Here is a 25,561-nt window from a genome sequence, read left to right as displayed (position 1 = left end):
ATTCTGTTCCCACAAAAGGAAAAGGACTAGTTCTGTAGGTCATTACATGATAGTCTTTTCCCATGTTGGAAGTGGAGCCCACCATGCAATAAAATAATATTATTTTTATAATCACTATCCGTCAGCAGCATATCTACAGACTCGGAATATCAATGCTATCCTCAGCTAGTGTCTTCCCAGCAATATCATTATTATAGGAGTGGTACTACCACACAACATTCATACTGCATGCAGGCTGTAGCCAGCGACTTTACATTGATCCACAATGGAGAAATGCCCATTAACCTGGGTCCTCACTTCTTTGAATCCTACACATAGCAAGTTCTGATTTCTGCTGCTTCATCTACTTGGGACCCAATACAAATTTTGCTGCTGCTCACCTGCGTCCTGGCATGTAAAAAACACAAGATAAACACAGAGAAGCAAAACTGGTCAATAAAAAGAAACTACGATCCACGTGGACGCAATTAGTAAAGGAAGGTGATATTATATGAATAATCTTCTTCAAGATGCTCATTTCAGATGCAGGGTTCGATGCTAGTGTAACAGCGTGGAGACTGGGCTCATTTGCAGTTGTGTTTTTTTAGACCTTTTGACCTCATCCCAGCTCACCTGCAAGGGATAGAATCTGTAACGGCTGTGCATCACACAGCATTGCCTGTAACACTAGTACCTCAGGGATCAAAGGCAAGTTTCCTATCCATTGGGCTACAGCAAGCAAGGCAGCAGGCCAATCAGATTCTTTTTTATTATTATTATTATTATTATTATTATTATTATTATTATTATTATTATTATTATTATTATTATCAGCACTGGTGCTGGTCTGGAAATAGCCCTCCCAGTAGTGGACTGGTCCACACTGCTAACTGGTGTGCATGAATACAGGTTGACTTCACATGGATTCTATATTAATTAAAGATGAAATTATGATTAGTTCATTCGTATTTAAATTGGTGTGATGTGTTCTTCTTGTATAACGTTTCATATTGGAAGATGATTGTGGCACTGTTATGACACACTCTGACTTTCCATTTCAAAAACAAAAACTTTTCGTCAATAAAATAAGCACCATGGAAACGGACTCTTGGTCCTTTTGAATGACCTGTAAAGTAAACTACAGTGGCTGCGTCCTCTATCCCTCTGTAAGCACATGTTAATTGTTGTCTTTTCTATTTTAAGCAGTATTGAATTTCCCTGGGGGAACCTGAATCTGTTTATCTACCATGAGAGAGGACATTCAACGCCATATCCAACTTGTTTCCCAGTCTGACAGTGCTGATGGAACGCTGTGTAATGAGTTATAATGAGCAGGATAAGGTCTTGGCAGTCAAATTCACTTTGGAGTGACACTTCTAAAAATGACACCTGGACCCCTGTCCCGAGAACGCTGGCTGTGCAGTGAACTTGACAAACTCTAGCAGGAATGCCACTGAGTTTTTTGGACTGACACAGGAGAGCAGTGCAAATGTTTTAAAAAGTTGCAAAGGCAGAAAAACAACACTTTTTTTGCCACCTTCTCTCAGATCTAACTGATGGGGATCAGAGCTGGAAAACAGCTGCAGAAGTGATTTTTCATGAAATTGAAACGGATGCGAGAAACACAGCGTATGTGATTTAAACTACCATTAACAGTCACATCCCCATCACCGTGTAGCTGCAGTTACCTCTTCATGTGTACATGAGCTTATATGGTATGAGCTTGGCTCCTTGATTTACTGTACACAGTATGCCTAAGAGACAAGGAGCATGAGCCAAGGCAGAGTTCACAAAGCCTCTGACTTTGAAACAAATGTATAATTTCCTTGTAGACACAAAAAGAGCTTTCAGAATCATGATTGGGCTCCAGGTAACCTGTTCGTCTATAACACAAAGTTATTCTTCTAAATGATTGTATTACCAGACTCTTTGACCAAAGTGGGTATTGTTTACATACACAAATTAATTCTGGATCCTGAAATTTTAAGTTTTCCAGTTCAGACAAGTATTCCTTGTCACCAGCAAAACCACCAAGTTTTTGATTTTCTCATTAGGATAATTTCAAAGAAGAAGAAGAAGAAGAAGAAGAAGAAAAGAAGAAGAAGAAGAAGAAGAAGAAGAAGAAGAAGAAGAAGAAGAAGAAGATATTTAATAAAGTGCATTGCTGCACTGGTTTGGTACATTGTAAATTACAGGCTTGGGAAACAGTGAGATTAAGATATGAAAGCAATCATCCTAAAAGCGTTTCTCTTGTAATCAACAGGTCCCGGGGGAAATTGATCAAGCAATAGAAGAACTATAAATAAATAATAAAAATCAAGCCAGAGGCAATAATTAGCAGCAGGTGCTGCAAAGCCTAGCCATCAGCTGTAAACTCAATTCCCAGGCAGGCTCCTGGGAGTCTTTGCACAATCTTCATATTAATGAACAGCATTACTGTATAGAAATGGCTTATGGCTTGCAAGCTCCCCTTTTCATTTATCATTGCATCACTGTCTCTCTCTCCCACACTTACACACGCTGCCTCGTACACTGAGATTCAGTGTGCCTGTACAGATGGGGGTCCCATACGTTGTGCAGCTGGAATAATAGGACTCAAAAGCTGGCTGTAACATTCCACCCCCTCCAAAGAAACCCACCTTTCTGTCGTAGGTACAGATCAGACACGCTGGAACACAGTTTGCTCAGGATGCCTGCTAAAACTATAGCTGTGGTGACAGCACCATCTGTTGAAGCGAATGGCAAACACCCTCAGCTTGTGTTAGGTCTGCTACTAACATCTCTGAACTAATGAGCCAGCAAATGACCTCTTCTGCAAACCCCTTACATAGGGAGCATTGAATTGGGTTAGCAGAGCCGCCCTCGGGCTGAAGTGGAGCCTCTGTGGAACTGCATCATGGCTGCACTCTGCTTGTATAACTTAAATTAACAGCCAGTGTTCTTGAAATAAATTATTAAAGTACAAGTAACATTTTTCAGTTTCTTCAGTCCAGATGTTAATCAGTAAAACCAGTAAAACCAAATTCTTTTTTTTTTTTTTACCTCGACAAGTAACTGCTTCATGCAGGTACATGTTTAGTGGCATCCCCAGCACATTCCACATGTTGCTAAGGAATTGTACATGTTTATTTATTTATTCTAACTTACCATACCTCTCTGTGCGTTACAATGCTTACTTCTGCTTTACCATGATTTCACAATACATTACTACACTTCGCTGTGCATTTACTATGGGTATCCTCAGAATTAAAATGTAAATTACTGCAGCTAAACTGGCTCCTGCTAGTCTTATACATTTACAGCTGTTGCTTTCCTTTGTGTTACTCCTTACTTAAGAGATGCCAGGAGTGTGTTACACAATGATTGAAGCCTAGAGCAAAACAGCTCTACTTTGTTGTTTTGTTCTTTAAATGGGAAAGACAATATGTTTGGAAGTAGTTTTACTTCCTATATGTCCCTTGTCTGTGCTGTGCGTATCACACTGTATTTCTGCTTGGGACTTCTTATGTATCTGGGAATCTTTGTTGCTGTTGGACAGTTGCTTCCGTGAAATTCAATACCACTGAATTACCACATGTTCTTTTTAACATCTCTGTAATGTAAATATGGAGCAACTGGTAATTGTGATGAACTGAAATTACATACACAAGCACAAAAAAATAATTAAACATATTCTTCACCTAATGAGTAAACCTTTACATCACTGTTAAATACTTCTGAAAATGTCATCTAGAATAGTTTTTCAGCAGTTGCCAAACCTTTGGTAATGTAATTGAAGAAAGACAAACATGTTCTCAGTATTTTTAAACACACAGAAAGCAATGATCAAAGCTTATTTTAAACCTCAAACAAGAGTAACAATGGAACATAATGCAATGGAAAGTTTTCATTGATAGACATAGATGATACACCTGTTCTGGGTCAAGGCACAGCAGAAAAACCCAATTACAGGTGGAAAAAAGCTATTACAATTCTCCATTTTAAAAAGCCAGACAATTTTGCAGGATTACAGTACCATTACAGCAAATATCTTATGGTTATTTCCTCATCCATAGATCTCCCTTTGGTTGAAATTAACAGTTGTTGGAGTAGAGGAAACAGATAGAGAGAGACAGAGAGGTGAGAGAGAGGTGTGAGAGAGAGAGAGAGAGCGAGAGGTGAGAGAGAGAGAGGTGAGAGAGAGAGAGGTGAGAAGGAGAGAGAAGTGAGAGAGAGACAGGTGAGAGAGCTTGAGAGAGATATATGAACACACCCTTCTCATTCTCCTCATATACACCAGGTGAGAACTCCTCTTCCTTCAGAACTCTTCCAGAACTCCACGCTGTGCTGTCACAGGTAAGACAAAGCAAACTGTTGTAACCTGTGCAGATGTGTTGACTGATTATTTGAAAACTCTTTGTACAAAGATTAGAATGTCAAACCCATTTACCAAATTGTCTTGACCAATTTTCTTCCCGACAAACAATGCAGCCATTTAATTTAGCCACTAATTATGATTTTGAGTAAAGAACTCTGAGAATTTGACTCAGTGTCTTCAATTGAACATACTGGGAATTCTTTGAATTTTCATATTGCTACTGACTAATAGGCATAAACCTTTTAAAGAACTGAAGTTACAGTAAAAGCTTTGGACCAGAAAATTGTGCTGGATTATACAGTGTACTGAATTACAGAGGTACTGCGAAATCTATAAATACACCTAAAAATAAATACAAAGGTACCAAATACAATTTGAACACTTACAAGGCATACAGTCGAAGAACATCTTCAAGTATATCCTGTAATTCAAAGGATTGCATTCATTTGACTTTCTCCAAAATGTAAATAAGGATTCTACTGTGTGTATTTAGAAAACATACCTGATTATATATATAAAAAAGGACCATCGATTTCAATCAGAATGCATGTTTGCAAAGGGGTTGCATTAAACAGGATTTATTGTATTAGTGTAAGGATTGTCCTTTTTTAAAGTTTAATAACAGAGCAAGAGTCTGAAAAACTTACTTGAACACCAAATCTAATTTTAAAATGAATACGAAACAAAGCAGGGGTCCTAACAAGCCACTACATGTGTGGTATGAGTTTTTTATTTCTGCTTTGGTTACTCTACATGGGTGTGCATCAGACTCCTCTAATCTGTATTTAAGGCACCTTAGACCTGTTCCTTCTTCATTTCATATAAGAATAACAGAATGTAAGAAACTTCAAACAGGTTTTTTTTTTTTTTTTTCTCAAGTTTCAAATGTGTGGGACTTCTTACAGTGGTGGATTTTTTTGTTAAAAGATGCACATTATTTAGGTTGGTATCACAGTATAAATATACCACAGCAGTAAACATAAAATGCAGCTGCCTCATGTTATTTACGTTAAAAAAAATAATAATAATAATAATTTGTATTTAAACATGACGACGTAACTCTTCTTCTTCCAAAAACTTAATTCCATGACATAAGGACATGGTGAGAGGACTCTCTTACTTTCGCTGAAGACTTTATTTCGAGTACACTAGAGGGTGTAGAGGGTTCTACAGTCTCTCTCTCTCTCTCTCTCTCTCTCTCTCTCTCTCTCTCTATATATATATATATATATATATATATATATATATATATATATATATATATATATATATGATATTATATCATAAGGAATAAATTTTATACGGGATAATTGGATATCGGTATTCCTATTTAAAATATGCCATATTATGATAGCAGAAATGTCCATGTTAATGTTACAAATCTGGCAAACAAACAATTCTTGAATTACAAAACCTAACACTGAGAAGCATAGTTGTTGTTGACGTCTAAAATTTAAAAGTTGTTCTTCTTTCCAAAAAGGGAGTAAGAGCTATGAGTAAAATACCTCCTAATGATAATTTTGCAATGGAAACTAAATCTTAACTAGAGAACAGAGGATAAGGCTCACGCTAGATAATGCTGTATTTATTAACCAAGATAAAGCGCGATTTAAAGCGTAAGATGTATATTAGCACGCACTGAAAATAACACGGTGGGTATATTAGCATCTGTTGAATATGCAAAATGCATGATTTTGTATTCAAATGAAGTGGCAAGAGAGTACTAATGAGGCTAATGACAGTCAGGCGATATTTACTAAACTGTGCTAACCTTGAAGCACACCTTAAATCGCGTGCTAGAGAGTCCTGACGCAAAGCAGGGGTTACAAGCCGAGATCCGTCTTAAAGGTACAGGTATATGTATGTACGATACTGCACATCAGAATCGCTGTCTTAGCGACATTTATTCGTTCTGACCAAAAATTTTTCTTACGCAAAAATAATGATTTTGCGTGAATATGGTCGGCTGAATAGTTTACAAACAAACATATAAATAAATAAATAAATAAATAAAAAGTAATACAAATAAAAACGGGAAATTGGGTTTACAATCACAAGAGAACATAATATAAAAAGGAAGTGTAAATCACACATCTGCACGCTTTTTTTCACACGATTTGGTAACAGCTATACAATTGTATGTGTCGGCTGGCACTGTGGTCGATACCTTATGCTTTTCTGCTTAACTTCTGTAAAATTCTGTACCTTCAAGCGTAACCGATTTGCACTTTTCTGTACAAAATGATTATTTGTCTAGCTACACTCGATTACAGAGTACACTATGTACAGTATAGTTACTCTTAGTTATTATTACCTGTGCATTTCTTGCAATATTGGCGAGATGCACGTTGTAAAACACGTGAACGGCATTTCAATGCACAGAAAAGCGCTGATCACTAAAATATGCCACCTGGTCTAAATGCCAACTCCATACTTTGTTGTAGTTACATTTTCACAAATGTAGCCTCAGAGCTGCAGACTGATCTACTCTAAAAAGAACAGACTACTAATACTATACAGCATAAGCGAAATGCTTTTTCTATGTACTGCACAGCCATGACGGTGTCTAGGTAGGATTGTTTCTAACTTTGTATTTATTATGTAACTTTGTGTGTGTGTGTGTGTGTGTGTGTGTGTATCTTGCAATCTTGCCTTTCGAATGCCGTTATACAGTAATTAATACATATATTTAGGGACAGTCAAGAACTGACAACTGCATCTCTCAAGCTCTGCTCATTCCTTTATAGTTAGTGGCCCCTATGTCGTCATTTCGTTAAGATGCGCCTTATCTTCTGTGATAGCACACGTGTTAATATGCTAATGATTTCCATAGCACTCGTCTTAATAAGCGGCATTCACATTCGTAAATAGGAACTTATGCATAGTTTTAAGACGCGTGTTATGGCTACTTTTATTAAGACCTTTAGTAAAGGAGGCCCTTAGAGCGCTTTACTCCAAATTGTCTTTACCCCATTTTTTCAGAATAAAAAATAAACACACCCAATAAATGGACGAAAACAGCAATAAACAATTCAGCCATTTCATTCAGGGGCTTGAGCTGGTTATTCCTTTTAGGGTTATTATTTCTGTTTGTTTCCGTTGAGAAAAGTTACATTGTGCTAATGATGATTTGTGAATCTAGCTCCAAGAAAACATCTTAACAATAGCACCATGGTTGCAATATTTATTTACATTTACATGATATTTACATGATGACTAATGATTGCAAAACAGGATCCTGTGAGCTTACAGCTGAAGTGTGGACAGTACAAATCTGCGGTTTCATATATCAGTTCTGGTGATCTGATAAAGTAAAATCCACAACCCATTTGAGCAGCCCATGTAGTTCCAGATTGCATCTACTGACAAAAATGCCATGTGAGACTGAGAACAACTGTGACGCATCAAAGTTTTTACTGGAACTGTTTTACATGCATAGTTCCATACACTTCCTAGGGAACTAGAAAGATAGAAATCTATGTCTAACATCCTTGATAGAAGCTCACTGATGAGAAAAGTTATTTTTTATTTTATTTGCTTAGTTCTTTTTTTTTTTGCTCTTTTTTCCCCCTGTTAAATTAGCCATAATAATAATTCTCCAGAGCAAAACAAAACTATATATATATATATAATGTGAGATAATATTGGCAGGACACAGCCCTTACAAAAGTTTAAAAGCATAACAAAAAATAATATGGCACACTGAAAGCATTGGAAAACACAGGGAAGGATTGTAAAGTTTTGCAATCACAGAAATTAAAAAGCAAAGCCTTTCAAACAACTGTAGGGGAAACAGAAAGGCTGTTTGTTTTCGCTCACCCACGAGTGAACAAGTAAATACATGTCCCAGCATTCAAACAACATGGAACATTCTATTGTGCAATTTGCATGACCCTGCCTGTGGCATAACACTGCTATTAAATAAAGAAACATCATGACAGATAAAACCAACAGTACGTTTCAAAATAGACTTGTTTTTGTTGATTTAATTTTGCAGGAGAAAAGGACAGTCGCATTTCAGTTCCAGCCATGGGCCTATCCACTCTTTGTGTGGCTGTTTGCTGCTTGTGCCTTGTGAACACATCAGCAGGTAAGTGCGGCAAAGTGCTTTCCTTTGTGTTCAGCTTTCCTGTTCCCGTGAGAAGCTCGCTGTCATGTGTAACATGGGGCTGGGCTGGCTCTAGTGTTGACATGCCCCTTGCATTCTACGGAGTTGTCTCATAACATAACCCACTTTTAATGAGGAAAGAGATAATCCAGCGTAGGTGTTTGTGTGCATGATTAAGAAGGGCTGCGTAACTGCGCAGTGAGAACACGTCAATGTGAAACATGTCCATTGTGTTGTCTTCACCACCTAGACAGATAATGTTAGCAGCATTCTATGAGACAAGAGCCTTCCAACAGAAAACAATTAATTCATGAAATTCCGCATGAATGGGACTGTGTCACTGCCTCTCCCCTAGCTACTCTTGCATAATAATACCTCCCCACCTACTCCCATTCTAATCTGACACATACTTCAGAACACCACTTCAGTCTCATCTGCCTGTGCTACGCAGACAGCGACGGGAAGTGATACAAAGAAATATTAAATTACACACAAGCAAGGGCTTCAGTTACAAAGAGGAACCCACTCCAACAAATCATAAAGCAACACTGCATTCCCCTCTCTTGTGCATACTGGCTATAGCAAACAAGGAAAACCAGTCCTCAGTCAGGCTGCTTGCAGTAGCCACACAACCCTGTGCATTTAATTGTGAAAGAAAAAGATTGACTTTTATTGATTTTACTTTATAAATGGTAGAATATGTAGTTATACTAAGATAAAGTTTCTAAGCAAAATTGAACTTCTAATTCCTTATAGTAGAATCAGATAATCCTTATATATATATATTATCTTATATATATATATATATATATATATATATATATATATATATATATATATATATATATATATATATATATATATATATATACACACACACACACACACACACACACACACACACACACACACACATATATATATATATAATGTGTGTGTGTGTGTGTGTATTTTATTTTTATTTTTTTTGCCATGCTTATTAACTGTCCTAGCAAAAAGTGCTTCTGGACAGATTCCCCAAAGCTTTATGGAAGTGGAACTGAGACGTGGAACAAAATTTCCATCAGAGTATTTGTATACATTTCATATCCGTAGTTGTTGAATGTTCTCTGCTAATGAACAGGTTCAACAAGCCTTGTCCATTTAATTTGCTTGATAGAGTATGCAAGGTACCAGGATGGCGCTATACAATTAGTTTCCACTGTATTTCTTAATTTTGCATGACATCTGTATGATATCTACAGTTATAGCCTAACTTAACAAATACATTTTCAATTTCCAGGTCAAAACCCCAATAAGGAAGAGAACAAATCGACAGTAAGTGACAGCTGGAAAATGCATTTTATATACAGGAAATCTCATTAATACAAGCGCCTAGTACATTAATTGGTATAAGATAGATGAAACCTTATTTCCTTAACACAGCAGCTGATACATTTAAAATTTAGACCCTTGGACATACTCTGTGCAGAACAGCAGGCTGTGCAGTACAATTAAAGATAAACTAACAGAATAAGCAACAACACAATCCCATCAAACACGGGAATAAATTATTTGGGGGATGGGGGTATTTATATTCTGTTCCTATGATTTGCAGGGAAGATGTTCAGGGTGGGAGGAGACTCTGTCGAATCAGCTGACAGTGCCTTCGAACTTCATTTCTTTCCTCAAGACCAACAGCAAGAATCTCCCCAAGCTGTCGAGCGGCTGTGTGATGTCATTCAACCAGTCCGTCAACGCCAGCGCTGTGGCAGATTTGTGAGTAGAGCAGACCTTCAGCTACGAAACACTGGCCTCTCTGTGCTTTTACTACCTACCAGACCTGGGACAAATGTAGTTGTATTTGATATTTTATTTGTATTTCAAATAGTTGAAATAAATATATATGCTCTAATAAATCCATTTGGTTTTTAAATATTCAAATATTAATTGCACAAAGTCAAATATTATTTGAAAATATTAAAACATTTTGTTATTTGAAATATAATGTAAATCAATTATTCTCTACTAGTTAATGAATAATTAAGAACTAAAACTTAATTATTACCCTAAATGTATGATTATGGATTAAGTCTTGCAATTAACACATGGTGGTTCAGGAGGATTTCTAACGAGGAAAATGCTAAACATGTTCAATTCAATAACTTCAAAACAGGCCATTAAACCAGAGGTTAAAGATATTTCATTGTGTTCAAATATTTACCCACTGAAATAAAATATTCAAATATTTCAATTAATTGATCAAATGAAATCTATCTGAAATAGAGCAGTTTACAAAAGGTAATTGAGTGGTTAACAAGGACAAGGCTTAACCTGCGTAGAATGCAGGATAATAATAAATGTGATGTTTACATATTTATGAAGAGTTTAAAGTATATCAATGCATTTCAACTACTTTACTCACATTTAAATAGTTTTAATAATAATTGCTTTTCATAAACCATATTTAAATATTTTCAAATAATAGTTACTTTCTGCGATCTGTATTTAAATATTTTCAAGTAATTGTTACTTTTCACAAATCATATTTATAACCATATTTAGCCACTATTTATTCAAATGGGAAAACTGCACAAATACTGTGTAAAAATACAGTGGTGAACTTGTACAAGGGTAACCATGCAAACCACACAAGTCTGTAAACCAGCCTGCGTTTGCTCTCCAGAATGAAGGCCTTGAATGAGGTGTATGATGATCTGAACCCTGGCACCAGAAAAATGGTTTACTTGTGGATTGAAAAAATGTACAGTAAGGAAGATGGGAAGCCTAGTGACAAACCTGGGAAAAATGACATGCCAGACCAAGAGAAAGGTACGTTCAATGGAAAATGGGTCAATGGTGAAGTTCTGTAAAATGGTGCTACACAGAGCCCTCTTTTGGTTCTGAAAAAGTGTTTAAAGTGAACCAACAGAACAACTGTCTTTATTTCACGTGTGGTTGCTTTGATTCATTGATTGGTTGGTTGGTTGCAGGGACAGCACCAGCAGTGACAATGTGAATGTTCTGCCCATGCTGAACATTCACATTGTCACATTCACTGGCATCAAATGTCTGAGTTGAGTATTTCTGGTTTGATAACCTCATTGGGTGTATTATTGCTTTATAATAATTTCATGCTACTGACGTTTTGGAGTAAATAGCTTTGAGAACCTAGCACACAGTATCATTGGGATTGCTCTGCTTAAACTTCCGAGTGCTTATATAAATGAACATGTATAATATAATTGCCTATGGTTTTGACTTCCAGGTAAATGGAAGTATGAATTGAAGAAAAGAGAACTGTTCTGTATTTCTAATGGTTATGTTGTTGGGTTTTTTTTCAGGCAAATCCAATTGGATCACCGTGAATGTTCTTAAATTGCTGGGCCGTTTTCTTTTACAAGCTCCCATTTCTGCCATCAAGGACATTGGAGGGAATGTCAACAGTGTAAGTAAATGCACACCTACAGCGTCATTGAGCGCTTGCACTTCAAATAATACCGTGCAATAAACACAACCACTGAACAGCTCATTCACACACAATCGTCACATTTCATGCATCGTTAGAAGATGTTCTGGTCGCGCTACAAAAATTGCATGACTTTAAAAAGCACTTGTACAGTGTGCACTTCTTACACTACACTAGCAAAACCCTATAGTTTACTTTATCTGATAATGTAACCCAAATGCACCAGTTATTAGTGTGATGTATCAGGACTCTTCCAGTCACTCCTACATAAAAGGCTCTGGTTTTGTGCATCATTCACCCATGTATTTAAGTATTTTTAAAGAAGTTCATATTTCGTTGTATTTGCTTTTCCACAGCTCTGCAGTTTGTACAGCAATGTCACCGGACCCTTTGACAAATTCTACGACCTTAACTCAGCACAAGCCAACTTCTTATTTCAGGGGCTCCAAAAGTGCAACGTCAACATAACAGATAAAAACGAGATCCCAAAGTAAGGATAACCTATTTGAAGCTAATGATAAATGAACTAGCGATAATACTAATAGCAATACAAAAAGGTCAAGATATCAAGACACCAGCTACAGGAGATGATGAATAGCTTGGTCCTTGTTGCATAACATTTGCATGCAGTTTTACAGACCAAATTTATTCATGGTTAGATTTTTTGAATGGTGCAAAATATATTGGAATGTTAAATTGTATGTATTTAACCTTTAGTTAGTTATGCGGTTTAAAAATGTTTTGTAGTGGGTTTATTGTGGAGAAGGGGGTCTACAACAGGAGCTGGGATTGTAGGCGGCTTTATCTTTTTTTTATTGCAGGCTTGGACAGATGGCTTGCTTCTTTCCCCCTTTTGCTGGTAAACTGGATCAATCTGCCATCGACGCTCTGATGATGCAGCTGAAGAACTGCAGTGGAGATGTGAAAAATGTAAGTACCTGTGCCCTCATCCAGTCAAATCACATGCATGTATTAAAGAGTTTCCAGGACACACTTCAAAATCCAGGTGCATGCTGCTGCACTGTCTTTACCATTCAGTAGTAGTATTTACGCATACACTTAGAACACTGTGCTCGTGAGAATCAAACTCCACACATTAACTACATGCATTTAAAAAAAGTTACTATCTATAGATACATATAACATATAACAGAGCATGTGTCTTTACATGTTCTTATGACTGCATTGCAACAATCAGTTATTATGGTATAAACACTTATAGGGTTTATACAGTACCACGTTCTGCAGTAGAATGGATTTATGATTTTTAGAGTAAGGGGATTAAGATCTACAGTAACAGCAGACCACTGAAGTGTCATGGGGTTTAAGCTGCAATGCATCATTTTCGCTGTTCTTATTTATAGCCTCTCTCCTCTGCAGGTGTACCAGAATCTCATGAAGTCGAGGCCAGCAGGCAGTATGAATGCAGACGACCTGAAAAATCTCGGGGACGCAGCTGTGGGCTTCAGTGTGAGCCAGCTGGGCAACCTTAGCAAAAAAGCCATCCAGGAATCTCTGGACCAACTTACAAAAGTCAAAGGCTGGTCCCAGGGACAGAAGAAAGCACTGCTGGAAAAAGTCCTTGATACAGCAGATGTAAGCAAACATACAAGACAACAACATCCTTATACAGTTAACTGCAATACAGCAGGGCACAAAGTACAGTTTTTCTATCTGGGTCGCTAAGTTTATTGTGCGTGTTTGTTTTTTTTCGCTTTTATGACGATTTAGAGTAAAAAGCTATGTGAATCTAGCTCATATTATCGTACTATACAGGCATGTGAATAAAACCTTTTTTTTTTCAGACCCAGAGTGCAGAGGGCCTTAAAAAGTTGGGCAGCCTGGTCAGTGCTTTGGATAGCAAGGCCCTGGGCAAGCTGAACAGCAGTGAACTGCTTGCGGCCTTTAAATCCCAGGATGTCGCACAATCTGCAGAGTCCATGCAGCCCATCCAGAAAAAAACGATTGTCAGAGCCGTACGTACACTATATATTATACATATTGAACACACACATATATATATATATATATAATCTCTTTGGGTTTTAAACCCTTTAAGATCTCTTTATTAGATTACTAATAATTCAGTCAGGGCAATCTTGCATTAAGTAGCAACCTTTACTATAATACAAAATCTTACAGATTTTCAAAAACACTGAACCCAAACAATAGTTAGAGAAAAACAAGTTGAGAAATTTTTTTGGAGCAGAGCATCATCCCGTTACCACCTGCTAAAAAACAAACAATAAAATAATAAATCTATGCGACATGTTCAACAAAAACTATTAGGCAGAGGAGTATACGACAAGGCTGGGAGTGAGGTGGTGCTGGTTAGGGAAGTCATTCGAAAGCATGGCAGGACTGAGTTTGCGAAGTAGGTTCATCTATCTTATACCAATTAATGTACTAGGCGCTTGTATTAATGAGATTTCCTGCCAGAAAACCTTGCAAGCTCTGCTAAGGTTTATTCCATCACTCAGAAATGTTTATCAGTACATACAGAGATACATCGTTTGAACGGGAGCTGTTTACAGTTACCGAGTAAAGGTTAAAATAAAGATCTGATTCACGCACTCTAGGATTAGAGCTTAAATATTTCAACTCCTTTTTTTTCAAGCATTTCCACACAACTCCGAGCTCCATGTTGAATTATCAGTTATCGTGACACTGTCTCTCCCCTGCAGATCTTGAAGGACAAATCCATCAATGAAGCTTTGAAAGAGCTGCCACCCACATTGATGAGTGAAATCTCCTCTCAGACACTGAAGAACGCGACTGTGGGCACGCTGACTCTGGACTTCCTTGATAAACCCATTCCCTGGAACAAGGGACAGGTAAAGAGCGAGCGCCGTAACTTTTCTGTCTGTAAAACCAAATTAATGAAAAGCATCACCCAACCAGGCAGTACATGTTGATTCGGACTAGATGATATATTTTTTTTAAGACTTATCAAGGTACAATTCTGTAACTTTCATCAAAGATTGACATTTGTAGAAATGTGATACATACATGTAGTTAAGATGGTCAGAACTGATAATCTTTTGTAATACAGTGTCCCTTTCCAGCAAAATCCTGTGCATTACATTAAAAAAATTAATTGGACATTTTTTTTTTAAAAAATTGGAATATTGTGTTTGCCTATGTCCTGGAATTGATAGCATCTCATTAAAGAATCACAAGCTATGTGTTGCAAAGCTGTCGTATTAAACTGAGTTTAAAAACAAGTCCTGGCACTTTCAACATTGCATAAGAACATGCTTCCCACACACACGCAGTAAAATATCTTTCCATGTTTTCTTTTCAGGCTTTAGTCATCATTAAGACAATCCTTAAGAATCTTAAGACTCCCGAAGACATTAAGTGAGAGACTTGTTTTTTAAATATGTTTAACGCTACATCTGTAGTGGGTCATGATTCATTTGTACCATTTTTATTTATGCTTACATGCAGTACATACTGGCAACATGAATTTTCCTTTCTTTCTTTTATTACAGAAAACTGTGGGACGCTGTGACTGGTCTGACTTGCAGTAACATAGAAAGCATGTCTGTGGATAACCTGAGAGCTCTGGCTGCAAATGAAAAAATTACCCGTGACCAGGTAGGTGCAGTGCAAGACATACTGAGAATGTATTACTGTATATCACTGTTAGTTTACAGCCTCAGTACGGCAGTTAAGATGACAGCGCCCTGGATGAAAGAAAAAAATCGTTTCCAGTAGTCTTTCAGAACACTCAGAGCAGAAATGAATTGCCATTGATTGGTGCTCGATTGTAAAGGTGAGGGAAAGAAGCTTTATTTAAAACCTTCTTAAAGGCAATTACGAGTACAAGTATCAGCACTCCTTAATGGCTGCTCCTCAAATGCACTTAAAACTTGGAGCTGAAAAAGCAATAGAAATTGCCAGGCGGAGACACCAAGTTGTTGGAAGCAAGACTTCAGGGCTACTGTGGCACTGTGAGATGGCGCCGTGGCCATCCTTGCTGCAACTATTTGTAACGGCTTTTTATTTTGCGTGATTCAGTTTAACATTATGTGATCGGCTTATCTCACATTTTGACTGCATTCACAAGTAACTGGAGCCTTTGTTCACCTCTAGGTTCGCTGTGCTGCTGCTGCTTATTCTAAAGCCTTAAACAAGACATTGACTGCCTTGACAGCAGTTGAAATAACCCAGATTCCACCTAGTTTTCTCCTGTCCTTAAAGTAAGTTACAATGTTATTCGTGTTTTGTATAAAAATATGTCTTTCCCTGTCTGTGTGTTACTGGAAGCATGTCAGAAAGCAGCATCATTGTTCTGAAATGCATTACTTTGCCCAAGCCATTTAGAAAACTGTGGGCAGTCTTAGCTTAGCTTGAGCTAAACTTTAAGGCAATCACCAGTGTATTCAATTAACAGAGCAAATGTAAACAGCAATCTGGTACAGTTAAAACATGACCAGTGTTATTCATAAAATATGTATCCAAGTAGAAATGAATCATTTCCCCCAATGGATCATTTCCCTCCAGCTAGACTAGTGAATTGAACCAGGCTGTAAGACTCCTCGTTCTGTTGCAGGTCTTTTGATGAGCTGATGAAGATCCCAAGCACCTCCTGTTCTTCAGTAGTGTCCCTCCTGGCTCAGGCTAACCCAAAGCTCCTGTCCAGGAGCTCTCCAAGACGACAGGAGATACTCACATTCATCAAAAGCTGCCTAGTAGGCTACTTCAGTGTTTGCTTACAAACCCCTTTCAGTGTTTTTATGCGGTTTTGCGTTACCATGTCTGGGTTTTAATCATTGCTTAGCAGAGCTTAGAAGAAAACTCTGATGTAGATTTGAGGTGGGGCCAGAACTCAGTTCATACATTAACTGGGTGTTAAGGGAGATTAAAGATCCTATTTATACCTATAGACACGAAAGAGCCTGCTGCAGTGAGCTTCTCCAACACATGTATGTTGTCTCACTCATGTTTCCCATTCCAGAAACTTAATGATACCATAACCCTGAATGCTAGCCAGGTCCGTGATCTGGGTCTTGCTGTTTGCTACTTCAACTCAAAGGACTTTGATAACATGGGAACCGACGTTTTCCAAGAGGCCATCGACAAGCTTAAAGACTGTGGCAAATTCGAGGGCAAAATGAAAGAGTCGCTCGCCAGCAAGATAACAGCTACATACGGGTATGAAATGCAGAGCTGGTCTTTTTCGATAGGTTAATCAGATGATCAAGACACACGGTCTGACGAATAACAGCATCTTAGAATGAGTTATTTCATCTCCCTAAATGTGACAGTTTCATTAAACTTGTCTACTTGTGATCCGAACTTCTCGCATTTGTAAACATGCACTGCCATGTACCGTGGCAAAAGAATGCAGTGTGGTGATGCATGGCCAAAAAAAAAATGCATGTCAATAATATTGTACTGTGTAACATATCAATATTATAGTGGGGTGTAAAATATCAATAACATTGTGAGGTGTAACAGATCAATAATATTGTGAGGTGTAACAGATCAATAATATTGTGAGGTGTAACAGATCATTAACATTGTGAGGTGTAACAGATCAATACATTGTGAGGTGTAACAGATCAATACCATTGTGAGGTGTAACAGATCTATACCATTGTGAGGTGTAACAGATCAATACCATTGTGAGGTGTAACAGATCTATACCATTGTGAGGTGTAACAGATCAATACCATTGTGAGCTGTAACAGATCTATACCGTTGTGAGGTGTAACAGATCTATACCATTGTGACGTGTAACAGATCTATACCGTTGTGAGGTGTAACAGATCAATAACAGATATGGTTCTGGTTGCTGATGCTGCTGATTTTTCACACAGTAACTCCTCCACCTGGACTCCTGATGTTCTCAATCAGCTTCAATCCCTGCTGTCTTTGTTTAATTCAACACAACTGGAGAAGCTCCAACCCACCGTAAGCATATCTTACATCAGTAACACTGTGCATGAAGTGTCTCTGATTACTGTGCCTTTACATAGTAGTTACTTATCAACTACATGGGTACTTACACATAACTGCAATGTCATTGTGCATAGTTACAGTCTACTTAATGTGTACATCTTTTTGTATGCTATAACCCTAACCCTTTTTCTGTGCTTACATCTATTGTGCATTCCTAAAGATCTGTTAATTAAACTGTTTCCTGAAGAATAATAGTTCATAAGAGATTTCCATTTATATTCCTTGCATTTACGTTTCAAAGTTTTCCTGTCTGATATGTTCTGGTAACACTTTTTTTGTCCTTGACTAACCATTACACCTGGATCTGTATAACTTGTGGCTTGAAATTAACACTGTACTTGCACCAGAATGTGCCCCATGATACTGTTCTGACTGCCTAGGCTGACATCAGAGTAGTCCTTGGAGACATTCTGTCTCGGGTGATAAAACCAGAGGGATTTGTAGCCCCAGATTTGGACTTCACTCCCAAAATGGACATTGTGAGCAAAGCATTCTCCAAAATGGTCCTCGGAGATCCAGCAGCAACACCCTCCGGCAAAAGGAGAAAGCGAGCAGCAGGTACAGTGCGCATCACTTTCATTGAATAAGAAATCCTTAATGTATAAGCTAGTTATTGAATTGCGTGGACTGTGCAATGTCATTACCAGGTAGTTTCAATCACAACCCTATAGAAAATCCAAGTTATCGAACTACCCTAAACATACAGGGGATTCCTGCAAGTTCTTGTTGATGCTAACCCTGTCTTGATCCTCTCTGCTGATGTTGCTCCGCTAGTGATTTTTGTAAACTGCTGTAGTGCTATTTTTTTTATTGCAGTGAACTGCAGCGGTGTTACCCCGCCCACTACGGATCAAATACAAATTCTCAATGCCGGATGCGCAGCGCTCTCCCCTGTGCAGCTACAGTGCATGTCAACAGACACCTTCACCAACACTCTGGATATCTTAGCCTCCGTGAAGGGATTCAGCATGGAACAGCTCACCGCCTTGAAAGAGAAGGCGTTACAGGTACATAGTTTCAATTTCTTTTGTTTCTTTAGTTTTTATTTTAGTTTTTTTTTTCCTTGATGACTAATCTACAATTAAGATAAAATTGTGATTTAAGGTTAGGGTTATGATTGAGGTAAAAGTTAGGGTTGAGTTAAGGTTAGGGTTGAGGTCGAGATTAGGGTTGGGGTAGACCTGGTGCTGTAATGAGATGGTATTTCAAAGAAGGGGGTTGTGCTTTCCAAAGTAGCTTATCAGGTATACATGCACTTAAGACAAAAGTAGACAAACTATTTTGACAAGTGCCTTAATCATCAGCTAGTGCCTAAAAAGGCTGAAGGCACTAGCCAAAACATTGACTTGAATTTCATTTCTTGAACTTTTTTTCTTTGCACGTAAGTTTAGAATGATGCTTGGCATTACTATTGTAAACATGCCTTCAGGCTGGCACTGTAACCCTGTGTTTCTGTCCAAAGGTATACAGTCAGAAAGCAGATCTGGTGAAACAGATCACCAGCCTGAAGGGAATCGCATTGGCTTTCTCTCAAGACGAAGTCAACGACTACTTTGCTACTCCGGATATCGATATGCTGTCTGCGGTCGGTGAAAGCAAGGACTGGCTCAGTGTGAGTGCAACCTTCCCTTTAATACACAACAGTCTGCACTCTTGGTGCATTGGCATAGTAACTGCATAGGCCTTGCTCTATTCTTAACCAAATCATTAATGACACTAATTACTGGGTTGCAGTTAATATAAAGCAGGCCCTAACAACACATGTCTGATTTTCATCCATTTTCTGATGCTGTACACTAGCAAATCACATGGGCACAGTAAAGGGGTGAACTCTACAGTCCTTGGCCATTAGAAATCTGCCAAAGGAATTTTAGTGAAACGTTGTTTGTAAGGAATTGTCTACAGTTTTTTTTTTTTTTTTTTTTTTTTTGTTTTGTTTTTTTTATGTCTCACAGCCAGCAACGCAATCCCAAGCAAAGAGCATAGCTGAGAACTTCCTGAAAACCAAGCCAGCGAGCAATCTGACTAGCAGTGACCTGGTGGGAATGCGCTACTTCATCTGTGTGCTTAGCGCTGAACAAATAGGAAACATCAGCAATACGGAATACAGGTAATTCATTCACTAGATAGATTGAGAAACTCAAAGAGAATAACACCACGAATAGAAGTGATTGACTAAACCAGTAGCTTTCCTCCTCGAAGGCACTGCTGTGCTGTGAAGCGCCGTTTCTGCAGCCAGATGTTGTTAAGAAGGTTTTGCCCACAAGGTGGGCTCTGTAGTCTGCCTCCCTGTCTTGAGCCACACATGTGGGATTCCGAAAAAAAGAAATACATGAAATGAATGCATTTTGTCTTTTTCTCTTTGCATGACAGTACTGCCGCAAGCAATATTGGAGCGCTTCAGTGCCCCAGCAATGTCCTGACTGCTTTAAAGAATAAAGCAATAAGTACCTTTGGCTCTCCAGACACCTGGTCCGAGGATGTTGTCCAATCCTTGGGGACCACACTGGGTAAGAGCCTCAGAGTTTTGTTTTAAGCCAAATTAATTTAACCGTTCCAGTATTTATTTCTTACAATATCCATTAATTGTGACTTATCTGTTATTCGATATAGTTGTGATCAGAAGTATTTATCGGCAGGTATTCAATAAATCCATTAACAGGAAAAGTCGTCCCTCATCTTTATAACTGAGCCAATCAAATACACTTAAACAGGCAACAAATGATATATTAAGGAAATGTATACGGAATAAAGTATCCATTATATAATATCTAGTTATATATTATATATATATATATATATATATATATATATTATATATATATATATATATATATATATATATGCAGGAAATGTGCATTATAAATATCATATGGGAGATACTGAAATTGAAGAAGGAATCTATGAAAAAGACCTAGGAGTTTTTGTTGACTCAGAAATGTCTTCATCTAGACAATGTGGGGAAGCTATAAAAAAGGCCAACAAGATGCTCGGATACATTGTGAAAAGTGTTGAATTTAAATCAAGGGAAGTAATGTTAAAACTGTACAATGCATTAGTAAGACCTCATCTTGAATATTGTGTTCAGTTCTGGTCACCTCACTACAAAAAGGATATTGCTGCTCTAGAAAGAGTGCAAAGAAGAGCGACCAGAATTATTCCGGGTTTAAAAGGCATGTCATATGCAGACAGGCTAAAATAATTGAATCTATTCAGTCTTGAACAACGTGGCGACCTGGTTCAAGCATTCAAAATTCTAAAAGGTATTGACAGTGTCGACCCAAGGGACTTTTTCAGCCTGAAAAAAGAAACAAGGACCAGGGGTCACAAATGGAGATTAGACAAAGGGGCATTCAGAACAGAAAATAGGAGGCACTTTTTTACACAGAGAATCGTGAGGGTCTGGAACCAACTCTCCAGTAATGTTGTTGAAGCTGACACCCTGGGATCCAAGCCAGTGAGCAATTTGAATATATATATTAGGAAGTATATATGTATAGGTGCAAGCAGAATAATAAAAAAGGGCCAGTCAAATCCCCAGTCATGCAAACCTGTGCATTTTACTACAGTCAAATTGAGCTATGCCAATGGAACACTGCCTTTGTATGTGAATAGATGCACCTGTATATTGAATCTGATTTTAATCTCTTTTTTTTTTTTTAAGCTGTAATGTGCCATTTCATTTAGGGGCCATCCATAATTTATTTTAATAATAAGTTGTGTTTAACCTTATTAAAATTAAACTGAAAAAAATAAGCTATTTGCTATAGAATTCCAAATCAAAACTTAATCAATGTTAATGTTTGAGATTAATTTAGTTCTGTTTCTTCTTCTGCTTTTATTCTAGCTGGACTCAATGGAAGTGAAATCAGTAAACTTGGAGAGAAAGTGATGCCTTATCTTACTCCAGAAGCTGTCTCCCTCATTCCTCCTGCTCTGTTTAAAGTATGTTTTTGTTTGTTTTTAGGTTTGATAAAAAAAATTTTAAAAAAATGTTAAGTGTTATCATCGACCTTTCGTTTTAATATTTGGGTCTTTCTCTGTGCAAAAGTGTGAACACGAAAGAAAAAAAGAACACTTTCAATTAACAACCAGTTTGGGAATTTTACTTTAGCATGGACAGTAAGAAAACCTCCCTTTTAACATTGCTTCTAGTTCCAGACACGTCTCAATGTAAAACAGAGGTTTGACCAAAAGATAAACAGCCTCTTTCACAATTTAAAAGATGACCAGTTTAAACCTGTTTATTGTCAAATTGCCTTACTTGATTTAATGTGAGTTCTTCTCCCAGAGAACATTTTTAGACTTTTGCTTGACAGCTTTGTTTGCAATCCCTGTAACAGAGAATGACACATTCCTGCTGTTGATTTTACCTGTACCATGCTTGTGCCTTGCTGATGCCGTGGTATAGTGTGCCCAGCTTGTATAGAGGTTAGGTTTAGGGTTGCTGATACAGTGGTATAGCGTGCCCAGCTTGTATAGAGGTTAGGTTTAGGGTTGCTGATACAGTGGTATAGTGTGCCCAGCTTGTATAGAGGTTAGGGTTAGGGTTGCTGATGCAGTGGTATAGCGTGCCCAGCTTGTATAGAGGTTAGGGTTAGGGTTGCTGATACAGTGGTATAGCGTGCCCAGCTTGTATAGAGGTTAGGCTTAGGGTTGCTGATACAGTGGTATAGCGTGCCCAGCTTGTATAGAGGTTAGGGTTAGGGTTGCTGATACAGTGGTATAGCGTGCCCAGCTTGTATAGAGGTTAGGGTTAGGGTTGCTGATACAGTGGTATAGCGTGCCCAGCTTGTATAGAGGTTAGGTTTAGGGTTGCTGATACAGTGGTATAGCGTGCCCAGCTTGTATAGAGGTTAGGTTTAGGGTTGCTGATACAGTGGTATAGCGTGCCCAGCTTGTATAGAGGTTAGGTTTAGGGTTGCTGATACAGTGGTATAGCGTGCCCAGCTTGTATAGAGGTTAGGTTTAGGGTTGCTGATACAGTGGTATAGCGTGCCCAGCTTGTATAGAGGTTAGGTTTAGGGTTGTTGATACAGTGGTATAGCGTGCCCAGCTTGTATAGAGGTTAGGGTTAGGGTTGTTGATACAGTGGTATAGCGTGCCCAGCTTGTATAGAGGTTAGGTTTAGGGTTGCTGATACAGTGGTATAGCGTGCCCAGCTTGTATAGAGGTTAGGTTTAGGGTTGCTGATACAGTGGTATAGCGTGCCCAGCTTGTATAGAGGTTAGGTTTAGGGTTGCTGATACAGTGGTATAGCGTGCCCAGCTTGTATAGAGGTTAGGGTTAGGGTTGCTGATACAGTGGTATAGCGTGCCCAGCTTGTATAGAGGTTAGGTTTAGGGTTGCTGATACAGTGGTATAGCGTGCCCAGCTTGTATAGAGGTTAGGGTTAGGGTTGCTGATACAGTGGTATAGCGTGCCCAGCTTGTATAGAGGTTAGGTTTAGGGTTGCTGATACAGTGGTATAGCGTGCCCAGCTTGTATAGAGGTTAGGGTTAGGGTTGCTGATACAGTGGTATAGCGTGCCCAGCTTGTATAGAGGTTAGGGTTAGGGTTGCTGATACAGTGGTATAGCGTGCCCAGCTTGTATAGAGGTTAGGTTTAGGGTTGCTGATACAGTGGTATAGCGTGCCCAGCTTGGTTAGAGGTTAGGGTTAGGGTTGCTGATACAGTGGTATAGCGTGCCCAGCTTGGTTAGTTTAGCTGTGGTTTTGCTTGTTGCAGAGCCTCTCCTTAGAGCAGTTGAGAAACCTTGGGACTGATAATTTCGCCGCTGTCTCGAGTGACCAGAAGGCACAGCTGGATACATTGAAAAGGGTCTAGTTTAGCTGTGGTTTTGCTTGTTGCAGAGCCTCTCCTTAGAGCAGTTGAGAAACCTTGGGACTGATAATTTCGCCGCTGTCTCGAGTGACCAGAAGGCACAGCTGGATACATTGAAACTGCAGGCCTTGAATGAGAACGCTGGAGCAACCAATCCTGGTGAGGCATTTCTGAACGCTCTTTCTAGAAGCTTTTTCTAATCAAGTAGATGAATTGTAATTATGTGTAAGTACACAGGTATTTACTAAGTAACTACTATGTAAATACACAGTAATTAGAGACACTTCATGTAAATCGTTGGCAGATTGAAGAATAAGGGATTTTCTGATTTTACTTACATTTCTTTTTTCTTTTGTAGCATATTCTGCTGGACACAAAATAAGCCCAGCATTTGCTGCAGTCACCCTGATTCTGACCCTGCTGACCCTGAACCTACTTTAACCAACAAGGCTCGGCACGTCCAGAACATCAAGAAATAGCCCTGTGTCTCCCACCACCTAGTCAAACAGAGTTTTCTTTCATTGGGTGTTCTGATCATTTTAGCAACACAATCTGACTTGAATTGTGTCGTAACAGTTATAGAATATTACTTCAATATCTGTCAAGTGACCCTACATTTAGAAATCCCCTGTAAGTTTATTTTAAGCACTGCACACATGTCGGTAGCTGTTAGTAGATTAAACAAGGGTATGGAATCAATGAAGAAACGCATCACTTTCTGAAGAACCGTTGCCTTATGTTTAAAGCCAGAAAACTCTTCAACCTGAATGAATTCTCTTCTGATTTGCCTACAAAAGCCTGTCAAATACAGTTTACATTTTTAATCTACAATTTCTACTTTTATGTAGTTTAAATAATAAAAAACTGCCCTTGCATGTATTTTTAATATCGAAGACAAGAACATAGTTTTACAGATTATCTGATTTTCATGCTATATTAATATTTAGAGCTAGAATGTCTATTTTATGGGGGGGCTGTAAATAGCTTTGTAACATTTAATAATTGAAAGGTCTAAAAAGCTATACAACTCTACTGTATGACTGGGATGAGTACCTAATACAGCACAGAAAACAAGCCTACAGTACAGATAATTGATGCTTAGGTTAACAGAAAATACAGTACTTGCAATTATCGATTTATTTTCACGGGTTGTTTATTTTGTTTACTTCGTTAAAGGTTAGCTATACCATAATTCAAATTGGATACCACAATCTGCCAAAATGAAATGGCATTGTTATGTTTTAGTTCATGTCTAATTTCATTTGAATGAGAAACTATTTGTTATTTGAAATACTTTGCATTAAACTTTTAAATAAATTAACTTTAACCCACCCAGAGTGATGTCTCTGGGATCTCTTGTTGTGTGTTAATGGTTAGTCTCTTTCTATTTGCCTGTTTGGTAACAGCGTTGCCACTGCATGGTTTTTACAGCACGGTTCTCTACCGCCATCTGGTGGCTGCATCCTCAAAATACAATCGTCTACCTCGTCTGTATTTTACCGGATTAGTAAAATAATTTAGATAGTGTCCTTAAACACTGTCCATGCTTTAGTTTAAAAAATAAAAATAAAGATAAACATAAAATAAAAAAGCTATCAAAAATGAAGCCGCTGAGCGTTTCAGGTTAGGTTTTGTTTCAAGAAAATACCTATTTACAAAGCCTTAATTACCAATTATTTTGTTAGCTGTATATTGTTATTAGAGAGATGTACTCCTCCACTCCAGGCGGCATCGCTTCCAGTTTATCAACAGCAGCCCCGTTCTGGAACACGCTGTGCAGGAACAGGGCTTTCCCAGAGCCGCGCCGAAAACTGCCATAAACTGCCATAAAAACAGCACGTAGAAAACTTAACGTTAATATTATCAGACTAATTAA

At 38.2% G+C, this 25,561-nt stretch overlaps 1 protein-coding gene across 1 annotated transcript; it reads left to right on the top strand.

The window, feature by feature from the left end:
- The first annotated feature begins 4,208 nt into the window (after positions 1 to 4,208).
- LOC121294743 (otoancorin-like) lies at positions 4,209 to 25,006 on the top strand. Its single transcript, XM_041218799.1, has 26 exons — positions 4,209 to 4,314; positions 8,334 to 8,426; positions 9,727 to 9,761; positions 10,042 to 10,202; positions 11,110 to 11,255; positions 11,768 to 11,871; positions 12,249 to 12,382; positions 12,714 to 12,822; positions 13,273 to 13,488; positions 13,698 to 13,868; positions 14,577 to 14,726; positions 15,197 to 15,252; positions 15,387 to 15,492; positions 15,991 to 16,097; positions 16,451 to 16,589; positions 16,856 to 17,052; positions 17,721 to 17,814; positions 18,243 to 18,420; positions 18,679 to 18,869; positions 19,325 to 19,474; positions 19,818 to 19,972; positions 20,236 to 20,372; positions 21,710 to 21,807; positions 23,590 to 23,672; positions 23,798 to 23,844; positions 24,044 to 25,006. Exons 2-26 carry the CDS (start codon positions 8,366 to 8,368, stop codon positions 24,124 to 24,126), a joined length of 3,108 nt encoding a protein of 1,035 aa, XP_041074733.1. The 5' UTR covers positions 4,209 to 4,314; positions 8,334 to 8,365; the 3' UTR covers positions 24,127 to 25,006.
- The last annotated feature ends 555 nt before the right edge of the window (positions 25,007 to 25,561 follow it).

This window comes from Polyodon spathula, chromosome 19 (genome assembly GCF_017654505.1).
Source record: "Polyodon spathula isolate WHYD16114869_AA chromosome 19, ASM1765450v1, whole genome shotgun sequence".
NCBI classification, from domain to species: Eukaryota; Metazoa; Chordata; class Actinopteri; order Acipenseriformes; family Polyodontidae; genus Polyodon; species Polyodon spathula.
Note: the sequence above shows the minus strand (reverse complement) of the source record. Positions and strands in the feature narration are given on the sequence as shown.

Bases quoted from the DNA above. Each gene is read 5' to 3' on its own strand.
- LOC121294743 (XM_041218799.1), top strand. From the start codon at position 8,366: ATGGGCCTATCCACTCTTTGTGTGGCTGTTTGCTGCTTGTGCCTTGTG. The intron at 17,053-17,720 runs GTATGAAATGCA...TTTTTCACACAG, and splicing joins AAGATAACAGCTACATACGG to TAACTCCTCCACCTGGACTC. The intron at 17,815-18,242 runs GTAAGCATATCT...CTGACTGCCTAG, and splicing joins TGGAGAAGCTCCAACCCACC to GCTGACATCAGAGTAGTCCT.